The sequence below is a fragment of the Diuraphis noxia genome, unplaced genomic scaffold (assembly GCF_037042655.1).
Source record: "Diuraphis noxia isolate RWA-SAM2 unplaced genomic scaffold, SU_Dnox_SAM2 contig0001, whole genome shotgun sequence".
Classification (NCBI taxonomy): Eukaryota; Metazoa; Arthropoda; class Insecta; order Hemiptera; family Aphididae; genus Diuraphis; species Diuraphis noxia.
The window spans coordinates 82712353-82736543 of record NW_028301711.1 but is presented as its reverse complement, the minus strand read 5'-3'; the positions used below and the strand labels follow the sequence as shown (position 1 = coordinate 82736543).

General features: G+C 30.0%; 2 protein-coding genes across 2 annotated transcripts in view; one reads left to right on the top strand and one right to left on the bottom strand.

Annotated features, from left to right (window-relative positions):
- Positions 1-23741, top strand: part of LOC107170480 (uncharacterized) — a 46763-nt gene extending 23022 nt beyond the window's left edge. Inside the window, exon 2 of the mRNA XM_015520609.2 lies at positions 21223-23741. Coding sequence (XP_015376095.2) covers positions 21223-21560 — 338 coding nt within the window. The 3' untranslated portion in view covers positions 21561-23741. The remainder of the gene's footprint in view (positions 1-21222) is intronic.
- LOC149062092 (uncharacterized) lies at positions 7675-16324 on the bottom strand. The gene is made up of 7 exons (XM_089219387.1): positions 14707-16324; positions 9569-9750; positions 9308-9478; positions 8761-9039; positions 8399-8646; positions 8161-8320; positions 7675-8075 (listed from the first exon to the last, which is right to left on the bottom strand). The coding sequence occupies exons 2-7, from the start codon at positions 9744-9746 to the stop codon at positions 7939-7941; spliced, it is 1173 nt and encodes a 390-aa protein (XP_089075513.1). The 5' UTR covers positions 9747-9750; positions 14707-16324; the 3' UTR covers positions 7675-7938.
- Positions 23742-24191: the final 450 nt, after the last annotated feature.

Below are 24191 nucleotides of genomic sequence, written 5' to 3'. Positions count from 1 at the left end.
TTATAGTTGGCACATTGTACAAGGCCCGTATTGAATCGTAAAATCTGTATTGAGATTGAAGTTTGGAAAACTTTTATAGAAATCTTAAAAGTTAAAACAGTTTTAAATAGTAGTATAGTACATCATATTACGCTGAGGGAAAATTGTCATTAATATTGTTGCAACAAACCACAGGTCGTGTTTGCGAGAGGTTGAAAACATAAAAAACGCGTCTACTTCGACGACCACTAAACAGTGCACTATAGCAGACCGTTTCCCTAGAAATAGTGAGTCGCGCCATCGCACGTTTTAGAATTGTGAACCACCCTTTTTATATAATTCACCCCGACCCAAACCACGCACGCGCATTACGAGCAGCGATCCGATGACTTGCTGCATATTTTCCGAGTTTATTATCACTATATTTATGTATTTTATACTACACACGCACAAAATATTGCCTGCTACGGAAAAGCTTACAATTTTTGTTTAAAAAAAATTATATACAATACAATACCTACAATAAATTAGATGTTCTAAAACCAAATTGGTCAATGGTCTTCTAAGAAAAATTCCGCTTCAATACCACGTATCTCATATTCGTTTTGATATGAAAATCCCTGGAATAAAACTATAATATGTATGAAAAGCATTTATATATTAATGTTCTAAATAATATTATACATTTATACAGTATATAGGTACTAACTGAACAACCCGACATCAGACGTCGACAAAAATGAAAATCGTGAAATTATTAATTATATGCTTCACCGAAAAACTAGTAGATACGCGTGGTTCGCCGCAGCTGAATCGAGATATTAATTATTATTATGACGTAGACACCAAGGTGTTCATCGTATTTTCGGTCTTCATACAATACGTGTCAAAACTATAGTCGAATTACCTGCGGGCAATTGTACAACTATAGAAACTTGATAATGATAATTAAATTCTATCTACTCAGCTAGTATATGAAGAATTAATAATCTATTTTGTAATACGCCGATCGTTTTCTCGTTTCTTAGTTGGAAGCAATTATTGCGATTTTCAACATACTTTATATAATATGCATCGATTTGAGTGTTTTCTTCAAATAAAAAAGTTAGATGCATATTATAGTCATTTTAATTGCATGTTTTAAGAATTTTTTAGTATAATACGCATCACAGAACTATTTTTATTACATTCGATCTTTTTAAACATTAAGATTATAATGTTGACATGTGTTATTATTATTTTGTTCGTATAGTCCATCAAGCAAGTTTAACAACGTCCGCCCCCCGCTACATTTATGATATTGTAGGCAAACATCTATATGACGAGCACATTAACTACACATTTGTTTCGCTCACTAAATATTTAAAAAAAATAAAACAACCCTCTATAACCCAACCATCTCCCATCTTGATCAGTGGCCCGATGCGTGTGGGGGAGTTAACGTGTGTGTGTATGTGTGCGTGCGTGTACAAAGAATTTAATCGATACAATATATTAATGAATATGTCGGAGCAACGATGAAAAGCGTGATAAATTAATATCCTTGCGTCACGGGATTTTAATTAAAACTATATCGCTTCGGTCGATCGCCGTCCAGGTATATTATAGGGGTAATAACTGCAGTATATGATATATATATATATATACTGCGTCATCAACGGATGGTTTTATTCTCGTCGCGTTTTACTGTTTCGACGTCGTCCTAGACCTACCCACCCACAAAACCAGGAGTAGGGTGATAAAATACGATGGCGCAGGGGTGTTTAAAAATATCGCCCCACTATATCTATTTTTTTTTTTTCATTTGAGGTTCTTCACTTATTATAAAATTATTTCGTTAACGGCAATTTTAACGTCTGTCGTGTTTGTAGGTAAACGCATATATAATTCTTAAATATATTAAGGGCTTCGTGGGCATACGATGTATGTTTATCTCTGAATATTCAGAAAATCAAACGATAAGAATAATCCATCTCTTTTCGTTGTCGTCCGGGTAAAATGTATCCACGCATTTCTTATTGTCTTCTATAGGTTGACTTATTTATTTACATTTACTTAGGTATTGATTTGATTGTCGAATAAAAACAAACACTTTCACCACCGTCGAAAATCCCGACATTATCATATGAACGTGTATACAAGATTTTCATAGTTGAGTTGGCCTGAAATCACTACCTATACGATGGACTTACACGGCGAGCTGCGATGAAGGCCGTATAATCGGACATCTTACGAGTCGTCGCGTCGGTTGTGTCCGGTAATAGTCGGTATAGATATTATATTACACTGGTACGATAGTGTTTTTCCGTCGTGCACACACACCCGCAGACGCGCTTTTATTATTACTTTTTCCGTATCATTACGTAAACGCGTATATAATAGCCGCCATGGTTGTACCCGTAGTACAATATAATAATATTATGAAAGTATATAGGACGGAGCCCGATCGTCCTTTTTTCTTCAGTTTATTATTTATTTTTTATTTTTTGATTATAATCGGTTTGGACGGAACGGACTAGTATTTTTTTTTTCATTTTTCATCGGTCCTCGTCCCACTACACCGCTCGCCATGACAGCGACGCGCGTTTAATGGTCTAAAAACGTGTAAGCACAACGGAAAACCAGAACCGCGCGCGCGTCTGTCCGTATACCGTCACCTCGGGAACGTATTTACGCCGTCACCGGTCAACGATATATTACTACCGTTGCTGTATATTACATATATCAATACATTTTAGTGTGTATAACATGGTAATAATATCGTCATAACATTTTGTATATTATAATACCTATTACATAGTACCCATTATTATATCATACCATCATCATATCGTCGTTGGGACATTAAAAAACAACGTTGTAGGTAGGTAGTAGGTACGCGTTGAACAATACAAATACAATTTACCTGTGTGGTTTGACAGTCCCGCACGGCGCTCTGAAATGAAAAAATACATTTTTAATGAAGATATTTAGATTCACAGATGTATTAAAAATGTTAATACCCCCCTCCCTTTAACCACTCCACACAGGTAAATATGTTTGTCTGGCAACTGGATACAAAAAGTTTGCTGTATCTTACAAACACAAAACATAAATACAAATCTTTGTTGTCATAAAATAGTTGTTTAATTTAAGAATTGTATTGCTTTTATCATATTCAGAAATTATCAAATATACAGTTAGACAATATACAGCCTGCAGTCTGAGATAATTAATGATATAATCACAATTATATTAATTATAAGCCACAAAAAAAAAATGAAAACGAAGTTTAGAAACGATATTAAAATAATTTACTTAGACTATTATAATACCTATACTCACTGATATTAGGAAAAAAATCCGAATATACGGAAAAAATTATTTGAAAAATATATTTGTAAATATAATATATACCAGATACCTACTTTCCATAAATATTATTATAAAATTATAGTTAGTTTCGTAGTTTGGGAAAATATTAAACAAATTATCATTATTTAGGTATTATACAACATTTTCTGTAAACCTAAAGTATTGTATTTTCGACATTAGTAATAAAACATTTTATTATTCATAAATAAAATTCAATTATTTTACAAGCAGTCTGGATAGTCACTTGACAGTTGTTCAAAATCAATGTATAATATTTTTGGATCCGATAAAAAATTACGCTCGTATAAAATACTTAACATTTTTTTGTTCTTATTTGAAGTATACCCATAAACAATACACAGCTGTCATGAATACATCTCTTTTTTGGCTAAGAACATATTCTGTATTTATCATTTGATATATTTATACTAACAAAATGAATAAATGAATAGGACCAATACAATTTAAAATAACGCAGTTTAGGCAATATGAATCTAGTAAAATTAATACATATATAATTATGTTAATTTTATATTTATAAAAAAAATATATAACCACCTAAATATAAAGAGGTAAACAGCGGATAGACCAATACTTTTTTTCGTTTCCTCCCTCGCATATCTCTCGGCGAAGTATACACATAGTTAGGAAAAAAATAATTATTTCTATTTCAAGAGTGCTCTTGTTAATTATTTGATGCATGTGTATAATTTTTTTTTGTTATTGTTAATTTTTACTATTACTTCCGATGCATTTAAAAAGCCATCTACTATGATAATATACGTGACGATGGATGTTGTCTCGATTTTTAACACACATGCACTACTTGTCGGTACGGGAAGTTGAACGAAAAAATATTGTATATATGTACACAAGACGACGCGCGACGTCGTCGTGCTTCTTTTGGATTTCGACGGGAAACGTTGAAAAGGCAAACAGATGACGATAGACACCGACGAAAAATCGCGTTAACACATCGTGGCATAAACGCCCCGGAAAACCTCCACTTCGGCCACCGTCGACACGTCGTCGTTGTGTTATTTATGTATACCCGTGTTTTCATTTGTCAAACATCGTGATTTACCCGTTTACATAATAGCGAACACATCAGTCGGATTCGCACCACACACACGCGCATTATGCGCGTGTACGATATTTTATTATTTTTCATCACTCGAGTGATAGGTAAGGTACCATATGAGTTGTAAAATGATCGCATTAGTCTGTATCACTGATGTGTGTGTGTGAGTGTTTATAACGTACACGACCACTTCCGGACGATCACACGCTAATGGCATCTGCCTTTCAGACGTCCGGAAACGTTATTCGTTATTAATGAAACGCGCATATTATTATTATTGTACGATAGAACGTTCGTATATACATATACACTTCCGAAACTGTGGTTCTATGTGGTTTGTGCGTTCGCAAACGTCATTCGAGCCTTCGAGGCGGTCTTACATGCGTCTCAAAAGCGTACCGTACCGGAAACGCATTAGCACGACGACTGTATAGTTCTGTATATTGTAACGTTATATTCTCCGAAGTTCGGTCTAATCGATATCATCACACCTCACACGCCTATATGAATGTTTGATTTTTGAGATGCCTTGGAAATAATATTTGTTTGTATATACATCACTGCAGTAGCACATCACCTCACACTTAACCTACATTATGGCTACACACATCTTACTGTATAATAGGAGAATAAAGTGAAAAATAAAACTTTTTCCAGCAAATTTAATCGCAAACATCATTTTAACACAAAGCTCAGTACTAATGCGGTAACTGTTTATAAAAGACACGGTTATTTTTATTGGAGTTAATTATCTTCATTGCGAAATAAAGGAAATATATGTTCTATTCCTGAACTTATAGCCTGCACTGAAATGCTTGGAACACCGGATGTTAGAGATGCATATTCTATATAAAATTTAATACTTTTTATGTATACTTACACTACCTTTAAAGTATTTTAAATTTTTTCAACATTTGAGTTACAAAAAAAAATTGTTTATAAGAATCAATTACTATAGAAATAGTATAATTAACATAATTCAATAAGTTAATTTTTAAACTTGAGCATTTTCTTTCTTATACCTATTCAAACTGTACATCTATCGTGTGACCGCTAAAAATAAAGAACTAAACTGATGGACTATATAGGTACCTACTGATGATGTTATACATACTTTGAGAGCATTTTTCTATAGGTTATAAGGCTTATAAGTTAGTTTATTGAGAACGTTAGGCGCTTATTTTTTGTTCTTCTGTTCAATGGTAGGTATACCCAGACATTTTTCAAAAAAGGAGTCCAATTATTTTAACAAATAAAAAGTAATATTTTGATTCATAAACTAATTAACTGTTAAAAGAAATGAATATAACACTGTAATTTTTACAATTGAAAATAACCATATTATACAATCAGTGGTTTGCACTTAAATTCTGTCAATCAATGGGGGGGGGGGGGTGTCCAGACGCGACTCGACCCCTCCTGAAATACGCTTTTGTATATAATGTTGGTATATATAACCCATGTGTAGTTAAAAAGTTCAATCAGACGTAATTGCTCCACTAATTAATGTCGCCTAGACGACGTTGAATTTGAGATGATGGTGATTATAATAACGTGTACGAGTTGAACCTAAAATGTGATTTCTGGCTATCATCGTAAGTATAAGCGCACACATAGTGATGAAATATTTTTGAGATGAAAAGAACGGGAGAAAAAACTAAAAAGATCACGGTACGAGGTGCTGCGGGTACTTACACACACACACACACACAAATACGTATATATATAATATATTACGTACCTATATATGTACGTTATATTTTTTTCACGATGGTTCCTAAATAATAATCGACGTAGCAACAGGCTCGTAGTATTATGGGTTGCCGAGGGGGTTCGTCCGACGGCTCCGCCCACTCGGCGGCGCAGCTCAGGTGAAACATAGGTATATAATAATAATAATATTATCATCTACGTAGACCTACATAATATTGTTATAACGATGTAGATACGTGTAACACAATATGTATTATAAAGTATCATCATCCCAGTAGAAACGACTTTGGCGGCGGTTCGTATAATAAATATAATATGTTATCGTTGGTTGTCGTCGTAATTACGTTAGTAAGGTATATATAAGTATATTTTGTTATTATACGTGTCTTACGATTGCCGACCCGAATCAAAAAATTCCCGGCCACCGGTGGTTAGGTCAGGACGTCAGGTATATATATATATAACATTATAGGTACTCAGAGCCGGATTCCGCCATTCCTATATATAGGCAGTGCAGTATAATGCACGTACAAATACAATGAGGTTATCCTTATGGGGACATCGTGAACCGTAGTTGCGGGGAGTGGTGTGCTGGGAGGGCTTCCGGCTTGGCGCCCCAAAATGTATTTGTCGAATGAAGAATAACCCACACAGCAAAATTATATTTTTACAATTTTTTAACAATATTCATTCTTAAATTTAAACATTTGATGTATATTCGAGGAATATTTTTGATTATTGTCACAATATTATTAGATCACTATTTGGCAGAGGATCAAATGTTTTCACAATGATCTCTTAAAATATATATAAAATATTTTATGTGTTTCTTGTGAGAATATTGTTTATAATTGTTGCAAGAACATTACATGTTAGTAATTTTCAGAATATTGTTCATAATTGTTGCAAGAACATTACATGTTAGTAATTTTCAGAATATTGTATTTAAATGTTTTTAATATGTTATTGGTGGTGATTGTAAAAATATTCAGTTTAATGTTGTAATAACATTATATGGAGGTATATGATAATATTTTCCTTCTATATTGTAAAAACAATCAACTCCAATATTGTGAAGATGTTATAATATTATAATATTTAAAATTTTTACACGTCTTACAATTTTCTATATAATTTTTTAGTACAAAACAGGAATTAGATTTCAAAAAATTGTGTTATAGTTCTAATAAAATGTATATTAAAATCCAATTAAATACTGAGTGTAAATACATAATTTGCAAATACTATATAATATATACTAATATTATATGTATCTATAGTTATTTATAATAGTTTATTACAATGTTTTCTTCAACATAGATAAAAAAGTATAAAATTATATTAGGTATACGTATGGCTTTCCTAGCTATATAATAATAAATGTATATAATATTAAAAATAGAAATGTGGCTTTCTTAGCTATATAATCAGTTAATAACAAATTGTTTAAAAAAAATATATATAAGCTAGTATATTAGGTATACGTATGGCTTTCCTAGCTATAAGAACAAATTGTTTAAAAAAAATATATATAAGTATAAAATTATATTAGGTATAGGTATATATGGCTTTCCTAGCTATATAATAATAAATGTATATAATATTAAAAATAGAAATGTGGCTTTCTTAGCTATATAATCAGTTAATAATAAATTGTTTAAAAAAAATATATAAGTATATTAGGTATACGTATGGCTTTCCTAGCTATATAATAATCAGCTCATAAAAAAACATTTAAAAAAACAAAATATATTTAGTTGAAATTATAATTTAATTTACTTAAATGCAAAATTATTTGTTAAGTCACATTATTATCCACTTTTGTCCGTTGTATTCTTTTCATTTCTTTTTTTTATGCGTTCTGATGCTTGAGCCATCCACAATTTTATAGGTTTTTCAATATCTTTAAAAGGTATATCATGATATTTTTTCATTTTATGAACTGCCTCTAAATAACAAACAATACATATAAAAATATTTAAAGTAAATAAATAAAATATGTAGTCTTAAATAATTTTTTTTTAAATATTTACCAAATATTATAGAACAGCTTTGTAGATTAGATAATTTTAATTTTCCCTTATGACCAATGTATGAATAATTGGAGAGAAATTTGTCTGTGAAAATCTTTTGCATTATTCTACGCACAGTTTCTGATATGGTATCTCCCATAAGACGTGTTAATGCTAGTACCTTTAACATTTAAATTAATATAAATATTTCTGGAACTAATAAATGTCAATAAACTTAAAAAAATCATTCAATATTTACCATTTGAGTTCTGAATGGTTTATCGTTAGTCAATCGTTCTTCTATAACATCTAAAGACTCGTTGTTGTCAATACTAATTATTTCCATATCACTTATTACATTATGAAGGTTTAATGAAGATATAGATGGATTTTCAATTTTATCATGAATTTTCTCTATTAAAGTAACCATAGAATCTAATCGTTTTTGAACTACCTCAATTTCATATTTCATGCAAGTTAAGCTTCTGGTTACAATTTTTTTAAAAGCTGGAAAGTAAATAAACATTTATAAGTATAAAGAAAATGCCTATGCATTAATACTTTTGGTAGTATTAGGTTTTTAGTTATTTTACTGTAACAAAAACATATATATTATAATACCTTGATCACTTTCATTTTCACAGTTATTATTATTTGGAGTGAAGCCATAAGATAGGCGCCTAGGCGTTTCAGAAATTGTGTCACGAGTAACTTTTAATTTCTTGTTACTAACAAACTCCTGTACTTCATCAATATCTGAATTTGATCTTGAAATATTTTTTTTACTAGTGTTAGATTCAACAGAGTTTGATGGACTATTATTGGCAAATAGTTCATCAGTTTGGGATAATGATGCATCTGGATAGCATGAATTGCCTGGATTTTCTTCATCTTCAGATTCTGAAATGCATACATTTTACGTTTTAGTGACTTTATATTGAATACGAGAATATATAAAATTACAATAATAGGAATACTACATTTTTTAATAACACATAATATCACTGTAATTAATACATTAAAATGCTATAATTAAATTAGATATATAATATATTCATCATTGAATGAATTAACTGATTTTAACTTAAAAAACCGGTTTTATGAAATTTAATATTATTAAAGGAACCTATGATAATATATTATATTATTAAATAGCTATTATAGTTACCATCAGAAGAAACCGTTGGAAGTTTAGGAGCAATGAATTCCTTAGATGAACCAGCACTTGACCGTTGAATACTTTTGTTTCGATTTTTTTTATTTTCTTCAAACACATAAATTTCATTTGAAGAAACCTCGGAATTATCTTTAGCAAATGAACGGGCATCAATAAGACTGCCTAAAAAAAGTTCAAATCATAATCATATAGTTAATAAAATTATTTAAATCAACAAATTTCAATAAAATAAATAAGTATTTTATTTCATACTTATGTTATTTTTAATAATTGTTGCTTTTAAGTATTGAAAATCCACTTCGTTTGGTTTTAGGCGTCGCTCTATACATTTTCTCGGTGATTTTTTGGGCCATGCGCATACTCCTCTCTCAAACCAAAATTGAGGTACAGCTGCTATGCTGTTGTCTTCGAAGCAAACAACAGTCCACATTTTACTAAAACAACCATTCTAAAATTAATTTTGAAAATACAATCAAATAATTTATTCATACATAGTGTATAGCAACATATATTAAAAACGTCCTATTATTTACCATTTATGGTTTTAAATGTTTTCTTTAAGTTACAATTACAGCCAACATTAGCAACAACAGTTCAATACTGTATACCAGCTATACCTAATTGAAGCCAATAGCTAATAGCTTGTATTAATTTCTTACATATATAATTATTTACTTATTATGTACTTAAGTATCTTACATTTTTTCAAATACAGGTAATTCTAAAATCTTAAAATCTAAAAATTAAGAATCAAATGAATAAACAATTTATTTGATTGAATATAAAACTATAAAACTATGAAACTATAAAACATATTAAAATAAAAATATTTTGTCAAATTTAAGAGTGAACATTTTTTACAAACTTAATTTTTGCTAAACAAAAATAATATTTATCTTAATAATGGTATGGCTATAAGTTCATTTTCTATTTCAAAAACAACCATTTTAGTTTTAATATCCGCTATTTTCCATAATTTATTATTTTCACTTAAATTTTTAATTTTGTATATATTAAGTTTTGAAGAACATATAGGCTTTAAAAAAAAATCTATTTTATTTTCAAATTTCTGACCAACTATGGTGTCAGTTTTTGAACTAATTTTAGTAATACGAACAATATCTTCACTATTTGAAAGGAAAAAACAATCGGGTTCATTAACTCTAAATGTGAATTGCGAGGGTTCAGTAACTTCAATATTTTCATTATTGCAACGCTCTTCGTATCGTCTAACAATTTGCTGCAATGGTGTTTCATGCTTCCGAAGCATTCCTTTTAATTCCTTCATATAGTTTTCAAAGGTGAAGGCGCTACAATTATCAAGTGGTCCATGCAGATGATAGTCATCAACTAAGTGAAGTAAACCATGGATATTATGGGATATAAAGTGACATCCATATATTTGTTGAAATCGCTCTACAAAGTACTCCAAAAGTTTTTGGGCATAACATAAATATTTAGAACTTTGTTCGGAAATCAAAAGAATTCTTAAAGCTACACTAAATACCATGAAATGTTGATAGCAGTCATCAGGGAGAATATTTTTTAATACTATAGGACCAGTATACAGAAGAAACTGACGAAATTCTGTTGCCTTATATCGTTTAAATTCTTCAATTGCTCTTGGCTTTCGTGCAAAATCATTTGTTATACATTTTTTTATCTTATTAAGTGAAGATGTTATGTTTTTTATTTTCCAGCTTGGTAAACGAACATTAGTTGGCCCTGTATTTAACCAGAGACTTATTAATTTTTTTGTGACCCCTAAACAAACTAAATGCATATAGTCAAGAGGAAATAAATGTACAATATCAGTATCTGGTATTAATGCAACACATGATATGGTAGATGATATGTGGTGCTCTTCATACTTCATTTGTACATAGTCTTGATGTAATCTTTTCATACTTCCATTTTTGTCGTAAGGAAAACAAACACGGTTGTTTATGTAATCACCTTCTTGTACACAGCGTGTACAAGAAAAAAAACCAGAATGACCCTTTACACGTAGTACAAACGATTTCGCTGGTGCATCACAGCACATTAGTTCAATTTTAACTTTTTTTACTTCATTGTTAATAACGATCCCATTTATTGATAAATCTATGATTTCTGTAATGAAGTCTAAAAGGAAATCGTTACTGTCTTGTGGTTTTTCATTTCCATAGTATATTCCTACTGGAAAAATATATTTTCGGTAAGGAATAATATATCCCAAAATTGGCCATAACTGACCTGAACTACTCTTTGATATTGGAAGCCCATCTATACCAATAGCAATCTTTATTTGTTCATTAGTAGACAAAATCGATGAATATCTTTGGATACCTTTTTTTATGCCAAAGTGGTAGTATATTCCTGGTTTTACTTCTCTTATATTTAAAACCTTTGTAGATGTTGATTTTAATAATGTTCGACAATCTTTTGGTAGGTATGTAAGTTGTGCTTTATATTTTAAGACACTCAAAAGCCTGTTTACTGTGCTTTGAGGAACATTACAATCAACAGCCCACTCACCAAGAGATTTTTTGATGTCATCTTTATTAACATTTAAAACTGCATTGCTATAATTCATTTCATTAGGAATAATATAATTTATTGAACTATTTGAAGGCAAATCCTTATAAAACAATGCACCGTCTTCTCTTGGATCTTCTGGAGGGACCTTTTTTGAGGAATACAAATTATTGGAAGCAAAATTATCAATTTCACTTTCATTGAAAGTAATAATTTCTTGGGTCGTTTCTTGAATTGGAGAAATATTAAATTGAGGTTCTAAACTATTTGACAAATTTACATCAAGTAAATTTTCTAATATTTCCATCTCTTGTTGTATTTTTCTCCGCTTTGTTCGATAACTGCTAGCTGCTTTCATTTTATGTACCTAGTTAAATATTTGAAAGCCTATAATATATTATACTATATAATATATAATTATACTAGGTATATAATATATAATTATACTATATAATATATAATTACTATTCATACATAATATATTTAATTTTGTAATTTAAGAAATATAAATTATGTTACTGGTAGTATGAATATTCAAGTATAATGTTTTATAATGCCAAAGAAATGGAATACTTTATGATCAATAGAGATGAAACAAAAATATATATGAAAAAGAGAGAGATAAGTACATATATAATTAAAATATAATAAACTATAGTCTTATTAAACAAATAAAATAAATATAATACAAATTTAATAATTATATATAAATAACCTAGGAATAGATAATACAATTTTAATACAAGATTCAAATTCTTATTAATATTTTTAATAACACAAAATGTTTTTTTTATACCTGTGTATAATAATATACCTATAGGCAGAATAACAATTAATTAAGAATACATCGATTTTACCTTAATTAATTGTTATTCTGCTTTATTTTCATTTTCCCTATCAATTTATTGTCGTATGGATTGTGTTTTTTACATTTGCCCCAATAATTCTACTATATATTACTATACATTTTAGGGAAAATGTAAAAACTCACATAAGAACAGTTTGAAGAAATAATTAATATATACTGATGATTCATTTACTTTTCCCCATTCTTTTATTTTCTAAATTGTAATGGGCATATGTAAATTTAAAATTGTAAACTGGATAATGTTTTTATACTAAATATAACCCCAAAATATGGTTGCTTAAAACTTTTACATATAATTACATTGCAAGATATGTGTAGAACACATTATATATGTGTGAGTGTTAATGTAAGTAAACATTGTCAAAACCGTTTACATTTACCCCAGTTTATCTAAAAGAATTATGACATCATTTATACAAACAAGATTAAAATATTTCACTAATTAGAAAAACTGTTAATTATTTAGCATTTATGCCTGTAATTAGTGTATGTATTTATTTGGTGAATATATATAATAATGTAAAGAACTAATGGTGAAACACAACGGGACTTTTGGGTTTAAAAATTTCAACTTAAACTACCTATATAAGTAACCATGACCGTTTATGTTATAACATAAAACATTATGCATAGTACCTACCTATACCTACCTACCTATATATTATAGTTGGTAATATTCGTATTATTTGGTAACTTGATATTTTTAATTTTGTATTCAATTATTTTATTAAAAAAAATCATAAATTAGTAAATTTGTTTATATACAATAGGTAAGAAATAAATGTATTTATTTGTACTGCCTACTATAATGAGCAGGGCTAGGATTTGTATGCAATAAAAAATGGTAAAGTATGCATTTTATTTATCGAAATATGCAAAAATATGCATTTCAATTTTTATAAGATAAACACAAAAATATAGTTACAAAAAAAATATTTATTTGTTGAAATACATCAGAGATTGTCTGTTTGTCTTAATATAATATAATTGAGAAAAAAAAAAATTTAGAAATAAGATTTATAATTCATATTCACTACGTGTGTTACATGCTACGACCATAATTTTTTTTAAATTTTCAAAAATGAATGTCAAACTTTTCAATTATTTATCTCATACCTATTGTACCATAGGATTGTATTTATATTTTATAAAAATAAAATTTATGTTTGACAAAAAAACCAAGTTTTATGAAATATATACTATAAGACATGCATTTTTCGCATTCTTAAAATCAAAATATGCAATAATATTCATTTTATTCAATATACCTATTATGCAATGATATGATTTTCATCCAAAATATGCAAAAACATGCAAAATAAAAATACCACCATTTATCTCATCATGAGGTGATTCATGGACATTACTGACAAAATCAATAATCAGAAGGCGCAAAAAAAACATGCTGTTGCATATAAATCCTAGCCCTGATAATGAGTAAAATAGTAAAGTACAAGTAGGTACAATTTTATGAGTAAAAATAATCACATTTTGACAGTTGATTTTTTTGTACATAATTATACACCTTTGTATATATATTTTTGTACATATTTTTTATTATATGAGTATATAGATCTAAATATAAAACAACTCGAGTTGTTACCTAATCAACGAAGAAGTCCACACAGTGGTGGGAAGTTTATTAGCAGGTTTGGACCACCGTTCTAGGGGTGTGTCATGTGGTAGGAAAAATCCAAATTCAACGAGCCACGGAACAATATTAATTAGCCAATTCAAGACTTTTAATTTTGACAGTGAAAAAAACACCATGTCAGTGTATAGAGTTTACAAGCATTTGGATTTGGGCCATGAGTTTTCATATTAATTTAAAAACTGCAGTTCAAATTACCGATAGAATATTATAGTATAATAGACCACTTCCTATATATTTTTAATTTTGGCCGGATAAAGTGTGGGAAATGAATATATTAATTTTATTATTAAGACGTGTAATTTAAAATATAGTACCTTAAGTGTTACGTATGTAAATGATAATATGACTTACGTGTTTTAATTTGACGGAGCTTCAATATTAATAATATATAAAATATATTATTGAATCTTCAACTTCCAGCTTGACGGCAGTCGATAGACAACTTCGATTAATCGGTTAGGAGTTTATGATAAAACGTGGCTAAATAACATGGCATAAATAATAAAGCGGTATGAAATAAATCGTAAATCGTACCTATGTTACAGTCAACGAAAAATTAAAATAAGTAATATTACGACAATAAGAGTATTACGGCTGTTACAAACAAGTTTAGTCATGGGCGGGAGTGAGATAGTTATAGATCTTTCCGACAATCGCATACTCTTGCCTCTCGCTCTACGACGGCTACGAGTGGCTGGGTCGGCGGCGGCGGCGGCAGCGGCCGTCAAATCGTAAAAGATTGGAAAAACCATGATACTTATTATTATTATAGTACAGAAAAATAAAAACAAAACGTCTCGGTCATCCACTGTATGCGGGGGGGGGGGGAGTGTGGTCGATCATGATAACGTCTAGCGTCAACCGTCTATGAACGTCGCTATTCGCAGCTTTAATACTTCTGTGACTATTATACAACGACTATTTACTACCTATACAAATATACAATAGCTAGGTGTTAAAAAAATTTGGAAACGCTTGAATTAGGTGCTGTTTGCATACTTTACATACCAGAAACCTACATAGTACATAACATAATATTATAAACACCACATTGTAGGTACCTAATTCAGTATACCAGTATTCTTTACCTATGTATAGGTACTGCAGTTATGGTGTGTTCTTAAAATCTAATAAATAAAAGCAGTTAGGTTAAAAGTTAAAATCGTTTAAAATATACAAATATTATGTTAAGGAGGTACCTATGTAATATATACTTATATATACATCATAGTTTTTTTTTACTTTACACAAAATTTAAATCATTGATTTATAAAATTCAATATAATATAATATAGCTACTATATTATGTTATTATAGGCATATAGATTCTTACCACTCAGAAAAACAATATATCAAATAAATAATAATTATGAATTATGTAGCCACATAATTATATTTAAACCTAAACTATACATTATTATTATTTATTATGCCTATATAGGTACACTATATATTATGTTTATTTTATATGTGTACAAATGTAGGTACAATATATGTAAATTCAATTGAAGGCCCCGGTGCAAAAACCAGATATACGTCCATTTTTCATAATGTTCAAGAAACACAAAAAACTATCTATAAAATTGGGAAATGAACCAAAAATTAAAAACGTGGTGCTAGTCTTTTTGTAAGATTAAGATACATGACTTAAACAAGTTCTATTACCAAATTTTTCCACCACTGTAGCCTGCAGTAACTTTTGAGTTTTGGCCTTAGGGTTAAAAAATACGCCTCGTCGACACGCTACTTTTCTGCATTTATATAATAATATAATAGATTTTATAAATAAAGCATAAATACCATGCTCACAGAGAAATATATAATTTTAGAATTAATACTGCCAAATACAAAATAAAATTCAATAGCGGTAACTACTTTATAATATGTTTACCTATAGGTATAGGTATAGGTATTATACTAGGTATAATACTAATATTATGATGTCTCTCTTGTCTGATCAAATTGAATAATATTCGCAACTCGCTCATTATTAGTTGAAATAATAAATTATATAATTTATAGGTATATATATATATTAGATAATATATAATGGGTACACAATTATAATATGATTACAATTATATACACTATTAATATAAGTTTTAATGAATAAAATAACGTGCATATAAAAAAATCGTAAAACATTAAAATACGTAGTACCTTTATACAGTATATAATATTATATATAATACATATAATTATATACCTAAAGGTATAGTATATTATATTAATATTATATACTATACCTTTAGGTATAAATATACAGTATCTCTATATATAGGTTATTATATTTTATTATATATACAGGTTATTCATTTTATCTTATCGTACGAATTGGACAGTCTCAATAATGTATCGTACATGTTTATGATTTATCGATTGGGTAAAAGTAGAACATAGGTATATAATATATATTATATATACCTATATGTTCTATAAATGAACCTATAGGTTCATAGGTATTAGGTACGTTTTTTTAAAAATTTCTGCTAGGTCACGCGTGCGATATCACTACCAACAATTTTAAGCATTTTTAAAAACATCGAATGGAATAATATTTTAAAATATTTAGTGTATAATATTTTCAAAATACGTTCATCGTATTTGAGGAAAAAATATTTGTAAATCACATATTTTCAAAAGATTGAATGAAATACTATTTTAAAATATTTGGTGTATAACGTTTTCAAAATACGTTCATCGTATTTGGGTAAAAATATTTGTAAATCAAACAATTTTAAAACATTCGATGGAATACTGTTTTAAAATATTTGGTGTATAACGTTTTCAAAATACGTTTATCATATTGGGGTAAAAATATTTTTAAATCACATATTTTCAAAAGATTCAATGGAATACTATTTTAAAATATTTGGTGTATAACGTTTTCAAAATACGTTCATCGTATTTGGGTAAAAATATTAGTAAATTAAACATTATCAAAACATTCGATGGAACACTGTTTTAAAATATTTGGTATATAACGTTTTCAAAATACGTTCATCATATTTGGGTAAAAATATTTGTCGATCAAATATTTACAAAACATTGAATGGAACACTGTTTTAAAATATTTGGTGTATAATGTTTTCAAAATACGTTCATCATATTTGGGTGAAAATATTTGTAAATCACATATTTTCAAAAGATTGAATGAAATACTATTTTAAAATATTTGGTGTATAACGTTTTCAAAATACGTTCATCATATTTGGATGAAAATATTTGTGGATCAAATATTTACAAAATATTTGCACAATATTTTGAAACAAATATTGGCAGTAAAACCTTTTTCAAATATTGTGAAAATTTATATATTTTAAAATTGCTGTGTGGGAAGCGTATATTGCGTTTGATTACCTTGTTATGGTTCCAGGTGTCATATTTTTTGATTTACAAAAATGCAATTTTGACATACAAAGGTAATACCTCCAAGTGCTTATGTCGGCATAATCCGATAATTCTAATTTTTTTCGTGTTCGCCGGCGGATGTTATTAGTAGTCTACCAAATGTTTTTTTTTAAGTGACCTACCATAGATTTATTTTATGTTTGAATTTCGATTAAAACGAAAACGTTGCAATTACGAATTTAATGCTTTTTGTCTATGGTTTTATTTCATCGTAGCATTCGACATTGTTGGGATTATAATATAATATGACATCCGCCGAGTTGCACTTAATAAAATAATGTTTATATACGCGAGTTTTTAAGGATTGTTTTGTTGGCTATGGGGCTAATGAGTTGGTAGATCATCATCTCCAAGTATTGTTGTTAGGTTAGGTTAGGTTAGTATTGTTGTAACCGTTGAACTGTAAACAGTAATATCAATATATCAAAAAGCTGAGCAAGTGAGTACCGCTCTGATGCGTACAATCTATATTTGAATTCAATATGATATGATTATGCAAAAATATGCAAAAAAAAAAGATCCTGAGTAGATAAGCTTGTCTTTTTACCAAGTATACATATTTCATGATACGTTTTTTGATATTGCTAAATAAATAATAAATTATTCTAGTAGTATTACATTAGTCGATGCTGATATGTAATTGCAACTTCTAGCGCAATTTGCATGGACATTAAATACAGTAAACATCTATTTCTAATCGTCACTATTGGCTCGAGATAACCAAGTTTGTTTTTTCCAATCAGTCGGTGCTGTTCAGTTTTCTGAAGTCTGCCGAGAACTTTCACGAATAGTAGGTTCACGCGAAATGTTGGTAAAATTTAAAGTTTGAAAACGTTTTGTTATACTAACAGCTCTATATGACTATATATAATAATATATTAACAGTAGCATTCAAGTTGACGTTTCAGCCAAGTCCATATACTTAATAGCTAGCTGTTGCGTGGAGACACCCTCATTACAGTCCGTGCATATAATAATGTACCCACCTACATTAGGCTTTCTAAATTTGTTATTATGTAAGTGCTAAGTATAAATACGTCTGACGTTTTGCGGTGAGGCGCGAAAACTCCTTTATTGCTATAGACGGGAAGTCGTACATGTATTTTACGTAAATATCTGTTGTTGTTGAAGAGGCAAATGGTTGAGTCAAACCCCAATATTCTCGAACCCAAATTAACACAAATATATGAACAGGATTGTACAATTTCATGAAATGTAATTTTGAATTTGTATATAAATTAGACGTTTCCCGTATTTAACTGATTTGTTGCCAAGTGTCAATTTCTTTTAAAAACATTATTTTGTTTTATTATTTATTTATTTATAGTAACGCCCGCGAGCACAGAAAGTACAATAGGTACAAATAAGCATGTATTATGTTCGGCTGAATATAATATAATATATTATATATATATATATATATACCAATATACCTATAAATTAATTAAAAAACAACTAACTAGTAATAGTAAACATTTTTTTCAACTTACTACTATTGGCAAAGAAAAAATTATAATCAGACAGATTGATACTTAGTACTTACTTTCATTTAATTTGTATTTAAAAAAAATGAATAATTTTTACAAATCATTTTAAACTGCTGATTTTCTAAAATTCCCAGACTTGACGCTTAGGCACTCGAGAAGTCAGGCCGCAGCAAGAATTACTTTTAAGAGTTAAAATTGTATAAGCCCATCAGAAATCAGGAATTTAGAAGGTATTTTTTACTAGGAGGTTGGGCGTGGCTAATAAAATTACCAACTATTATTTTTAATTTAACTATTTTAATTAACAATCTCGTCGATACCCCCGTGGTGTCATTAGCACTGTTGTTATTATGTCTATAAGCAACTTTTATTGTATTAATACAATATTATTATATTATTAACAATATAATATGAATTTATTACCACCGGTGTCTTGCGAACGTTTGCCAAACAAGCTTGATTTCTTTTTTATTTGCTATCGTGCGGCGATCACAGCAATTCACAATATCATTTAATACTCGAGTGAGTATATTATTATGCTGTACCTACACTCATACAAACATACACCAGTCGGACCTAACGCGGATAATATTATGATGGTAATAATTGACGTGAGAACTCTGCACGTTGTACACATCGCTATAGGCGGGCAGGTATATCATATTATATGCGGTTCAGGTGATGTAGGTATGATATTATATTAAATAATATTATTATTATCATTATTGCAGTGCTTACACTGCAGTGCAGAGATCGACGGTTTTCCATACTATTTATAATAAAATATTATACACACCCGCACACATACGACAAAATTTAATATGCTATTCATTTATTATCACGGTATCGATGTGTGCATCGCGCGTATAAAACATAATATTAAAATAATAATAATAATACATTCGCCGCATAATCGTCTGTCGTCGTCGTGTTTGGCGCAGGGCCAAAAGCCTGCGCAACCGGCCGTCGAACAATCGTGGATGAGGGATAACGCGTTATGCGATAATTAATATAACGCGCGTGTTTGTGCTGTACGTTTGTACGACATGATATAAATCATTACCTATAAATATCCTCAGCACAACACCGAGCATTGAATACCGAAACGACTGTGTACAGGTCGGGCATTCGGGAGATAATTCCGTCGATGAGCGACAATATTATTTAATGGTCACGATTTTGATAATTGAAATCGAAGTTTGTCGATGTTCAAATCTTTTCCTGCGACCTAAAGTGGCACAAGTACCGCTAAATATCAGCTAAAAATTAAATATGTATCAATGAATATTAGCGGATAAAACGCATAAAATGATATTAATAATTTAATATGTAGTTATAGCAATACATAATAGATGATTATTATATGCAATTTCTAGAAAAATATTTTTGTTTAGGATACTTACACCTAAAAAGGAAAAAATCGATGGGGTATGAAATCCTATAAATTGAATTTGAGGCCAAATAAGTATTATACTTATATCGATAGTGTCCAACTACCTATCTGTATATAACAAAACATAACCATAATACTCATAAAAAAACGATCTTAATTTATAATATATGATGGACCGCATAACTAACACATAATATTAAATACATTATATCCAACTCGTGTCTTTATTATCTATGGGTTCAACATCACATATACGTATGCGTATTTTGATTTAATATTGTAGCTCCTTAGCTTCATCAACTCATCCTTTGATGGACTGTTAATCATAGTTTTCCGAACACTTGTATAAATATTTATAATCACGTGAATAAAAACATAATTTATAATTTATGACGGTATACATTCTTAACCGTTTTTGAAACAATTGGCACCGATTATGACCGACGTGTTGGGTAACACCTAAAAGTACCTAGGTACCTGCATACACCTATGTACAATATGTGTGCACTTACGTACCTATACAGTTCGTGCTCGTCTTTTCATACAATAATCGAATGTTTTTCGGACTATTTGCAGGACCCCGTTCGCGGAGGATGAAGCGGAAGGACAAGTGCCCGGAGGAGAAGCGTCCCAGGACCGCGTTCAGCGGCGAGCAGCTGTCCCGGCTGAAGAAGGAGTTCAACGAGAACCGGTACCTGACGGAGCGCAGACGACAGGAACTGGCCAACGAGCTCGGCCTGAACGAAGCCCAGATAAAGATATGGTTCCAGAACAAGCGGGCCAAGATCAAGAAGTCTAGCGGCTCCAAGAACCCGCTGGCCTTGCAGCTGATGGCACAGGGGCTGTACAACCACACCACGGTCGCCATGTCGGACGAAGAGATGGACGACCACATGACGGTTGCGTCCACGTAATGTCAGTCGGGTTCCATTATCGTCGCCGATTTTCGATTACCCGTCCCGTCGGCTGTACACTGCAAATTCAGTTGTTTCCCGTTGAAATCGTTTCTCTCTCAAACATCTTTTCACGCGGGTTAACCAGAGCTCCCTCTGTCGGTACTGCGCAAGCTGTATACAAATACGACCAACATAATCGTCCTCCATCTACTCTTCCTCATTCCTTACCATCAACCCGCCAACAGGTGGACTCTGCGATAAGTGTATCGCACTATCTGGTTTTTCTTCCGTTTCTTCCACTTCCGACCTAGTGTCTCTTTCGTTTCATCTTCCGATAATCTCACGTCTCCTCTCCCGCGACCAACCTCTGCGCATGTATTTTTTTTTTATTACTTACGTGCGATATCATATTATAGGTATAATAAATATATAGTTGACGAGTTTTTTTTAATCTTGTTAAGACTTTGTTTTTCGTTTCTATATGCACATACAATGTATAGTTAGATAACGTGTTAAAATTATATTAGATTTTAATAAAATGTACGACTCCGTTTCGTAGTACGAGTGTAAATAATACATAATATTATATAGATTATAGGTATACCTCTTAAATAGCAGTCTTACCGTAGGTCTTTATTATTAGTGCAAATTTGTACGAACGACACAGATCTATCTACTGTTATACATCAGCTGTAACGTTGCTATTATAGTTGTATCGTCGTCGCGTCAATGTACTCGCTACATTTTTTTTTCTCTGTACGTTGAACAATTATTGTGTTTCGTTTGCTGTGTTACCTTAAGCGCACGTTTGTGCATTACGTGTGTACGCAAAAACATAGATTCTATGCTGCCGGCGTTTTCGATCGCTAAAAGCATAAAATTCCATTCCATTTTCTACATTAGTCTCAAAATACTGTAGACACAGCCGAATATGTTGTCGGGCAATGACCATGATTCGATAGAGAGTGTTATGGCGTATTTTGATCAAATACCTATCACTCCTTTTTGCCACTTTCTTCGAGAATATATATTATATAAAAAAAAAAGAAATCATTCATTTTTGTAAATACATATCGTTGATAACTTAATAGATACTTGATTACACGATAATCGTGGAGCAACGATAATTAGTATCGGTAATTTTAAATTTAAAAAAAAAAACAACATTTAATTTATTTTTTATGCAATCCAAAATTTCCATCCCCTTAAACGAAGAACCACCGAGGGTCTATCCGTGACACCACTATCGAATATTTATGTATACGGACAATGTGGATATCAGTTTATGGATCCAATCGTTATTATAATTTCATTATAGACACGATTAAATTGTGCAGTCATAATTATTGTGGCATATTTACGAACTTGCGCTTGCCAGTAAATGTATTCGTTTATTTGTTCAAACGAACAAATAAATTCCTATTACCCGTTTGACGAAAAAACATTGTTGTCCTAAACTAGAGTCAGTTCAAAGTGTGCACATCGCGTAGAATAGACATTGTACTCAATGTAGGAATAGGATCAATGAGTTCGAAACGATGAACTGATTATTGAACTGATTGTATACGGCGCGAAAGTAGACGGTGTAAATTATGTTTAGTATTAAAATATATGTGTTTCACGATCATAGGTGTAATAGATATAGGATATACGTCTTAAGCCGGCGCGTCTTGTAATACGGTTCTATATAGCATGTAAAACATTTTAGAAATAACGTAGACTGAAATATTTAGATTTTTTTTAAGAATTTTATGATTAAATATTTTTTATTTTTTATTGTATTTCTAGTCATTAATTACTATTTATATATTATTATATTATAAATTATATAATTATACGCTAAATGTATACTCATGTTTTATTATATTGTCTGTATACAGTGTGCACACACATATAATATATATATATACCATAAATGTAATCGACTTCTATATTATATGTATTTGTGTTTATGTGTACCTAAACGGTGTTCCGTACTCCGTAGGATCAAATTATGTTACATTTACCTACATAATTTTTTTTATAAATATAATTATATTATAGGTATGTTATAATAATTATATAGGTACACGTGTAATTATAATTACCTACTTTGTCTTTTTGATTCTTTCGTATATTATAGGTATATTATATTATATATCCACTGTAAAAATACAATGACGATAAAAATAACAATAAAACAATTAATATAATCATAAATTTAAATATTTAATTTTTTCCATTTGCCTACCTATAATATGCTTTAACCTAGCATAATATCACAGAACTTAATATGGCGGCGTTCCTATTCAAGATCATAGGTATACCTAAATGGATAGGTGCTTGACTTAACGATGATAATAAAATACAATTTTACATCATAATCAGTAAATTGTATCAAAAAAAAGAAAAAATTTGTTATTATATTGTAACGGATTAGAGTCTTACAGATTTGATTTCTTATTTGTCATTTATGTTGTACTCGGCGAATTTTCTTAGGTAAACAAAACACAGGAACGTAGAGTATGGAGCATTATATATATATATATATCATTGACAAATCAGTCGAGTCTGAATCGCTATGTAGAGACTTTCGGACAATAGTCATCTCTACATTGATTAACTCCAATTGTTTATCATTGTTGTACATTGCTTTGTTCCTCATCCCTA

Coding starts and splice junctions, on each gene's coding strand:
- LOC149062092 (XM_089219387.1), bottom strand. CDS start 9,746: ATGTGGACTGTTGTTTGCTTCGAAGACAACAGCATAGCAGCTGTACCT. Junction 8,647..8,760: donor TGAAAATGAAAGTGATCAAG/GTATTATAATAT, acceptor TTTACTTTCCAG/CTTTTAAAAAAATTGTAACC. Junction 8,076..8,160: donor AAGCTGTTCTATAATATTTG/GTAAATATTTAA, acceptor TTTGTTATTTAG/AGGCAGTTCATAAAATGAAA.